The 8,780-nt window shown below is 43.1% G+C and overlaps 1 protein-coding gene across 3 annotated transcripts in view; it reads right to left on the bottom strand.

Annotated features, from left to right (window-relative positions):
• Positions 1–311: 311 nt before the first annotated feature.
• Positions 312–8,780, bottom strand: part of LOC144099466 (protein MMS22-like) — a 72,280-nt gene continuing 63,811 nt past the window's right edge. For 2 of the 3 annotated variants that reach the window (XM_077632793.1, XM_077632794.1), the window contains exons 30-33: positions 5,036–5,097; positions 3,625–3,743; positions 2,746–2,826; positions 396–753 (exon numbers count right to left, since the gene is read on the bottom strand). In XM_077632793.1, coding sequence (XP_077488919.1) covers positions 2,807–2,826; positions 3,625–3,743; positions 5,036–5,097 — 201 coding nt within the window. In that variant the 3' untranslated portion in view covers positions 396–753; positions 2,746–2,806. Of the gene's footprint in view, positions 754–2,745; positions 2,827–3,624; positions 3,744–5,035; positions 5,098–8,780 lie in introns of all 3 variants that reach the window. The other variant, XM_077632791.1, reaches the window with a different exon arrangement.

Genomic DNA, 8,780 nt, shown 5'->3' with positions numbered 1-8,780 from the left:
GTCAATTCTTGAACGTTCCCAAGCCTTGCAAAGCTGTGATCTATGAGTGTCTATATATCCTGTCTGGTGCAACAGGAGAATGTTTCCACCACCCAATACTTGCAGATGCACACTAGTGAATGGCAATTTCAGCATCAATGATTTGCGGAAAGTGCTGTAATAGTGCGGGAGTGCTCGGAACACCCAAAATTTTGCACACTGTACACAGCATTTGCAGCCAGGAGATCTTGTGAATTTGTGACATGCCAAAAATTGTTCCAACCATGATAGTGTCACTGAGATATCTTGGTCTAAGGCACAGCAGTCCAAATGCAGTTGGATGATCACAATGGCCTTTTCAATATCAATACAGTGCATTTCAATATCACTGCTGAAATCACTTAGTCAACAATATTGAGTTTCAATTCATTTTTATTTATTTCTCCCCATAAAATTAGAAAAAGACATGAGTCCCTCACAGGCTTTTCCCCCTCATTGAAATGTCACGGTATGGGAAAGCCTTTGTACATGCACTCGCCAGTGTTCCTTAAAAATACTCAAGTACTATATACATATGTAACAGCAGGCAGCAAAACCGCACAATGTTTTTCATCAGATGCTGCACAAGCGAATGGCTGCTTTAGCACTTAAAAACCTTAAAAAGATATCGGACTCCACTGTCTTTGCACCTAAAGAAACTGGACTATAAAGCCAACTCTGAAAACCATATTATGCCTCTTCGATCTTCCAGAGATGATCATTCCAGAAGCAGACCTGGAAAAAAAAAAACCAACACATGTCAAGGCATGATCTGGCTCAAGACAAGCCCATATCTGCACAGCATGCAGCTTAAAGGAGTCATGAGAGCACGAATAACACCACGGAAAGCCTTTTCCCATTATGTATACCGTCGATCATGGATATGGCGAACCTGCATATACGGAATTTTGTTTATATTGAATATTAATAACATGCCCTTGAAAATCTCGTGAAAAGGTTCAGCAGTAGCAGTAGTGTTTATCGAACAACTGTCCAGTTTAACATTCAATATATCAAACAGCGCTCCGCGCCCTTGCAAGTAATGCTCCTCCTAACTGCTCTCCCGCGATAACGCTACGTGCACAGAACCATGTCGCTAGCGCTGGTCGCTGAGCGCCTTCAGAGAAAGGGAAGTGCAGCTGCGTCGATTGCACAGCCTCGAACATAGCCTTCGGTCTGGCATACCCATTTTCTACGTGACACAGCTGTCAAGCGGAGAAACTGGAGTCCAGAACACTGCTTGTCATGCACCACTGAGCAGCTTCAGTGCCGGAGGCATCAAAGAAACCTACTGTGCAATAATTTAAATGATCGATTATTGTAATCGTAGTGTACTGGTAACGGCTGACCCCTTACAATAGGCAGTGTCCGCTGTCCGCTGTGGGTTCGATGCGAAATAGGTTAGCGCTAGTGACATCCAGTGAGCTGCACCCTGCCGTAATGCTGGTGGGCGGTACCTCACTTCGGGAAGCATGCAGCTAGTATGGATGCACAGTATTCTTATGTCTACATTACATACAGGCTCTTTAATGCGTTAGCGTTAGAGTAGTGGGTGCAAGTAGAACTGGCAACCTGACCACTGGGCTATGGCCGATCTTAGTGTAATACCTGTTCGAACTTAGTATACTAATGCGGATATAAGGAACCTTAATATGCCACTTCGGATATAATGCGCTTTCATGTGTTAACCTCGGATATAACGAACTATAATATGCCACTTTCAATACAATGAACTTTAGGGTTTTAACCTCGAATATACCAAACCCAAGTATGCCACCTCGAATATAACACACTTTTGTGTGTTCACTTCGGATAGTATTAAAACAGTGTCATCTGTATCGTCATTTAAAACAGCTTCCCAATCAAGAGTAAAGAATGAAACTCCGCTCGTTCATTCTTTACTCTTGATTGGGAAGCTGTTTTAATCCACACTATATTTATCTGGTTTGCTCTCTCATCGAAACTCCACTATTTAGTGCATTCGTTGTTTATACTTCACAATGTTGTATTCTTGAAATATGGCTAAAGAAGTTTGTATTGATATGCAATGCTGCTTCATGTTGCCATTTGTTCTCTTTTGCGTCTCTACATAGAGGTCCCACTACAGTGCTAAACTTTGGGATCTTTTTTTGTAACCATGTTTTCAACATAAAATTTGTAATTATTTCTGAATAAACTATGAATAACAAACCTAAGTATGCCATGTTGGATATAACAGACTTTAGTGTGTAAACCTCAGATATAATGAACGTTCGGCTGCTAAAGCATTCAAACAATCTAATGAGGATCACCTCAGAGCTTGATTTGCATGTTTCAAATATCGAGCTCGATATATCCTGGATCAAGTGTATTAGAAATGAATTCTTTTCTGATAACAAATAACAATATATTTGTTTTTTCCGAAATAAGCTGATTTGTTGCATGAGTTATTTTAACCTATTAAAGACTGACAGTGAAGTGCACTTGCACGAGAGACCCCTTGAATATGCAATGTTCAAAAGGTGGAACAAAGGCAAGAAGTTCTTTATAAGGAACTGTTTCTTCGAGCATAAATAGACTTAGGGACTGTGGCTAGGTTAGAGGTGGGGATTTCTTAAATTCTTGACTTGTTATAGAAACCACTGCTCCGTCACTAGAACAGAACCAAATAGGTGAAATTCCTTTTGGAATAAAGTGTGACGGCAAAACGAGGTGTAATTGAATAAACTTCTTTTCCAAGCTACTCACAGTGTCAACAGTCTGCCGTTGTTTTCTGTCAAGACCTTGGCAGTGATCGCCAAGCCATAAGTTACACTGGTCGTGCTGCTCCTGCAAACCAGTGGAACAGTGGGAAACGGGAGCTCAAAGCTAGGAGGAGCAGGTATGATGCAGCAACCTCAAAACAGCAGCCACAAGGCAGTGAACAGAAAGATGGATGTTTGCAAAATGCTAATATAAACATCAGCTGCTGTCCTTGCAGCCCTGTTCAACATGCTGTTAATTTGAATGATTCAACAACCACCCAACAGTTTTGTTTTTATGACAATGCATGAAATATTTTCTGAACTCTTCCTTAGGAGCCACACGGGTACTGTAGAGTGAAATACTATTTTAAAAACAGAAACAAAAATAACATGTCATGGCCATGGAGTTCACATGCTAAGTAGCGTCCTATATGTTCATATGAAATTTTGCAAGAGTTAACTGCTCCGTCAGTGCGCAGTAATAGTATCAAGAGAGCTTGGGCACAAAAATGTAAGGCCGAATTTTCTACTTCAGCATGAAATTGTCCGAAGAGCCAATGTGCCCAGCTAGACAAATACTGAGCTTGAATCTGTCATCAATAACTGACAGTGTAATTTCTATGTTGTTATTGCTCCTACTTTGAAAAAATTCACCACATCAGCCAGCAAAACAGTCGCTGGCACTAAAACCATGCAGGCACAAAAAGAAACAGGAATGAGAAGGTGAGCGCCCTGCTCTCTTCTTTACTAAGAAAAAACAGTAACAGCCACAACAAGCAGCAAGAGCAGCATTTTAAATTTACACATCATTTTGTTCAATCCCTTATATGAATGGCACTTAGCAATAATTCAGATGCACAAGTCCATAGGTCTGAGTGCTTACCAGCACAGAGTGCAGTGAGGGCACGTGTGGCCTGGGATATCAGCTCGCGATTTGTTCTGGCATCACTGTTAAGCGCACTCAGGCTCTTCAGCAGGCTTGGCACTGCAGACTGCAGGATGCTGCAGTGGAAGCAGAGAGTAGAGGCATGCTCACTCAGACAGTTATTTGGAAGTATGATGCTTCACATGGTACTGATAAATACAGGCTTCTTGTCTGCTCGATTGCTCAGGCGTAAGGACACTTCAGTGCCGAGGACATTTCTTGGAAGTGAAAAGAATCACAGGTGGTAAAAACAAACTTACGTTAAAGAATATGTACAGCACAGACTATGTAAAGGGAAAAAAAAAAGCAAACAGTTAGTACTCATGTACTACAGTTGGTAACTGGTGTGATACCCTCACATGAACTTTGACTGGCATTCTACTGTCTCCAACAGACTGTACTTGGGCAGTTCACTGAACACCAAGAAATTTTTTTGTGACTCATCACATCAAATACAACTCAATTCATTCAAAACATTACCCCTTCAATTGAAGCCCTGAACCAAGTACAGTTCGCTGATACGTTCCCGACTCATACGATCAAAATCGCGGGCAATAAAAATGTCCCTAGAGTTGCACTATTCTCCAGTTAATATGCTCCCAGATAACACGATTTCCCAGCTACGCCTGCAAGATGGACATAACCCAAACGTCTCCTGGTAAGGTTGCTTCACTGCAATTCACCAGTGTAATTGGGAGATTGGGTATACAGACTCAAAACTGAAAAACTGCACTAACCTAAGGGCGGGTCATTCCTGTAGGGTCGCGACATGAAGAGGAGAAACGCAGCTGTGTCTAAGTAAATCATAAGGGCAAGAAGGCGAAGCATCTGAGAACTACAACAGTGCGTATATATACGAGTGCGCCAGGTCTTGGGATCACAGCATAAAGAATAAGAACGCTGTGACAATCAGGCGTCATGGTGCCTTCCCTCGCATTGCACAAGTGCAAGGAGGCGAAGCATCAAAAAACAATGCGGACGAGGTTTCAGCTACTTCCTCCATTGCCATCGGTGTATTGGATTTGCTGCTAAGTTTTTCCGCGCTAGAGACAACGAAAATGCGAACTGAACTCTGTGAGCGCCAGGAATGGGGCTGCTCTGACCTTGCACAAAGAAATGTCAATCGGCGTTTTTACAAAGGTGAAGTGACATCTCAAAAGTGTACCTCCTTCAACAGTAACATTTTTTCAAAATACGTTTCCCCGGATAATGCGTTTTTGCCCCGCACTTTTTAAAAAACGTATCAATGAAGTTTTTCTTTCAAAAATACGGTAACATATTTTTGCATGTCTCCAGTATCTCGGCATATGGCCGAGTTGAGATAAATCTAAACTGTTGGCAAGCCAAACTAAGCAAGCAAAAAACTCACTCTGCACACTCGTTTCGCAGGGGCGCCAACCGCTTTGACAGCTCCAGGAGAAAACGAAGAGCCTTAATTGGAAAAAAAAAATTAAAGGTGAGAAGGTACTTGACACAGCTATGGTAAAAAGGCAGCAAAACAATATCTGTTGCCTATACCAACAAACTGCACATGATCACATGAGCCATAAAAGCCATAAAAAAATGAGCCACTGCAATGCAGAGCTATCTCCTCAAGAGCAAAGAGCACTGCAATTCTTGCTTTCCTGTATGGCTGGCATTTTAATAAAGTTATTCTTAACATTATAATCATCAACTTTAGCTCTTTCGTTACCACAGAAAAAGGACTGCTTTTCGTAATTCTTAAACAAACATTTTTTCTAGAAAAAGTATGATAGGTAAAAGTGCACAAAATGCATAACAATGATTGCAGTAGAATGCACTTTCTAATCCAATTTATTTAAACACAAGTACTTGTTCTAAATATTGTAAAAAATATTGAATAACATAACAAAAATTGCAGAGGAACAATAATTTGTATTTACATGACAATAACTCTCCAAAATAATTTATTAAAAAATTTCTAGCGATTACAAAATGATTCAAATTCTTGGCACTAAAATGTAAAAGTTAAACTCAAATAGTTTCTGCGCTCTAAATCTTTTCTTTACGCTCTTTGAAAAGGCTGATTTCACTGTGTCCTTGACAAGATTTTCAGTCTGACAAGAAAACAATTGGAAGTATTAGTTTACGTGCTAAAATAAAGCTTGATAAGCGTGCTTTTTAAAAATACAAATTGTAACTAATATCATTTCATGAAAAACCAAGAGAAATTACAACTAACAGGCCAACTTGCTCCATTTGCGCGTTTTCAGCGTCCGAACCAAAATCCCATCGTCAGAGGCCCTGATACTAGATGCATCGAAAATATCTGCTGCCGATGCAGCAGAGCCACATGCAGCAGGGTTTTTGAGAGTGCGCACCGTACCCGCGCTCGACGCCATGCTTGGAGCGCCCTATGTCGTAGCCTCCGCTTCAAGGGCATTGCAAAAATTCGCGCTCCGTGGGGAAATTGCAATCTACACAGAAAAATGAAATCAGTTTCTGAAAAATAAACCAGATGACACCGCATCATCGCAGAGACTTCATATGCTGTACATATTCACCTTTATGGTACAGGCGTGTTTAAGGTTTGTGCCTGATGTTTTGTACGGTTTTTATTTTCCCCTTTGCCAGATGTATAATGTTTGACCCCATGTTCCCGCTGTGTGCGTTTCCATGTGCCTCCATGTGTCACTGTGTAAAGTGCCTTCGGTGACTTCGGCGGCGTCTAATTTGTCCATTTACCACATGGACATAAGTGTCGTGTGCACCAACGGCAGTTTTTTCTATGTGAAAAACTTTTCCGAAGTGGCAGCATATGTCATGTGCACACGAAATCGTCGGGGGATTTTTCAACACGGTGCGTCGACAGTGGTGCGTCGGACAGTGGAGCGCTGCGCGTGCCAGCCCAGCGTTGCACATGTGCCCATGTGAACGGTGTGTGCGAGGCGATGGCGACGAAGAGCACGGCGAGCACGAGGATCGGAGAGCTGACGTGTCAGAAAACCAAGGTGTGAACGGAGACAGCTCAGTGGAGCTCAGGTCATTCAAGTATGGAGGTGGCAGCCGTCGGACGTTGGGTTCGTGCTGCCGGGGACCTTCCTTGGATTACCGACACAAGCCTCGATCCTGCGTCCTATTCAAGCGTGGAGGTGGCAGCAGTTGGGTTTGTTCTGCCGAGGACCTCCCTTGGGTCACCAACGCAAACTTCCTGCACCCCTTTCAAGTTTGGAGGTGGCAGCTGATGGGCTGAGGGTCCATGCTGCCGAGAGGCATCCTTGGATGGCCTGCATAAGCCTACGGAATTTCGGGACACCGTCGACTGCACTTCTTCACTTCTGGCCGCACCTCTGCCGCTGCCAAGTTCCTGGGGCGGCTGACAGGAGTCCACCTGCATCTTCCTGTGGTCCTCTTTGCTCCTACTACCACTTGGCTCTCCTCCACCGCTTCCTTCATTGCAACGCCAGCGATGTGTCTGTCGCAGTTCATCAACCCACATCTGTCCTGTCTGCAAGGCATCGCCCCTTCACCTGGGACGCTCTTTCCTTTAATCTGTAGTGTTGTAAGCGTGTCGAGTGTGTGTTTTTCTGGGTGTTTTTGTGTTTCTTATTGGCTTTTTTCTATTAAATTATAAATACGGCTTCGTTTTTTTTGTCTGATCCGTTTGTTGTCTTGTAACTTGCATGTGATAGCGTCCCCCTTTGGCAGTTGGGGACGCGTTACGAATTCACGACATATGCTTCACAGCAGCGCTCGGCTTGCACAAGCGTACCGGAAACCGAAAGTGAAACTTACAGGCCAATGTTCTGAGCTCTGTTTCCATAGTTTTGAGAGCCTGAACCAAAATCCGACGGTGCGATATCATCGTCAGAGACCCTGCTACTCGATGAATCGAAAATACACGCTACCGATGCAGTAGAATTGCGTGCAGCGGGGTTTTTGCGAGCGCGTACCGTCTCCACGTTGGGAGTGCCCTAAGCCGTAGCCTCCGCTTCAAGGGCATTGAAAAAATTCGCGCCTCACGAGAGAATTGCAGTCTACACAGAAAATGAAACTCGTTTCTGAAGAACAACTATATGACGCAACATCCCCGTAGCGGCTCCATAAGAGCGGTCTGGTTTGCGCAAATGGACCGGGAACAAGAAAATAAACAAACAGGTCAACGTTCTGGGATCTGGTTGCGCAGTCTAAGCTCCAGAAAGAAAATCTGACGATACAACATCATCATCAGAGTCTCTGTTACTCGATGCATCAAAAATAAATGGTGCAGACGCAGCAAAATTGCATGCAGTGGAGTTGTTTCGAGCGCACGCCATTCCCGACTTTGACGCCTTGCTCAGAGCGTTTGACGCCCTACCCTCAACTTCAAGTGCATTTCAAAAATTACCAACTTGCGGCAAAAATACAAGTCACACAGGAAATGAAAACTCAGTGTTTGCATAACAAACCAGATGACTCAGCAAGTCCGTAACAGCCATGGTCGCGCTGCAGTAGCAGTTTGAATTTTTCGATCACCGCTGATCGATGCCTAGTGGCGTGGTAATGAAAGAGTTAACCACACGACCAGATGCTACAAAATTGTCTGAAAAGGTCATGAAATGTGAAATCCACTACATTATGAAAGAAAAAATGCACACACGTGCAGATTCCACCATGGCTACAAAGCCCTGTCAAGTTTACGCAGCTGTGCAAGGTAACAGGCCACACTTGCTGACATCAACGCTGCTTGAAATAATAATTTTATAGCCTACTCCTTTCTTCATTCTTTGCAAATTGTCAGACAACACCAGCAACATCTAGAAAAAACAAAGAACTGACATGTTCACGCTATCCTGCATAATGCGAGAGCCCAGGGGTATCTGTTCTAGAAAAAATTTACCTTCTGCAAAAGAAAGCTATACGTCACATTGCCAATCTTGACTACCTAAGCCACACACGGCAAGCTTTTGAAACATTCAGTGTGTTAAAAATTCAAAGTATGTATGAATTCCGAATATTGCTTTCATTTCATCTGTCGTCATCCTTTAGGTCTATGATAGAAGGCACTGCGCTACTGAAACAGAACGATCACACAGTTAATACTCGCAACACAGACACTTGGTTAGTTCCCCATTTTCGCACTGACTATAAGTTCCAAGCACTACAGCACAATC

This window comes from Amblyomma americanum, chromosome 7 (genome assembly GCF_052857255.1).
Source record: "Amblyomma americanum isolate KBUSLIRL-KWMA chromosome 7, ASM5285725v1, whole genome shotgun sequence".
Taxonomy (NCBI): Eukaryota; Metazoa; Arthropoda; class Arachnida; order Ixodida; family Ixodidae; genus Amblyomma; species Amblyomma americanum.
Note: the sequence above shows the minus strand (reverse complement) of the source record. Positions and strands in the feature narration are given on the sequence as shown.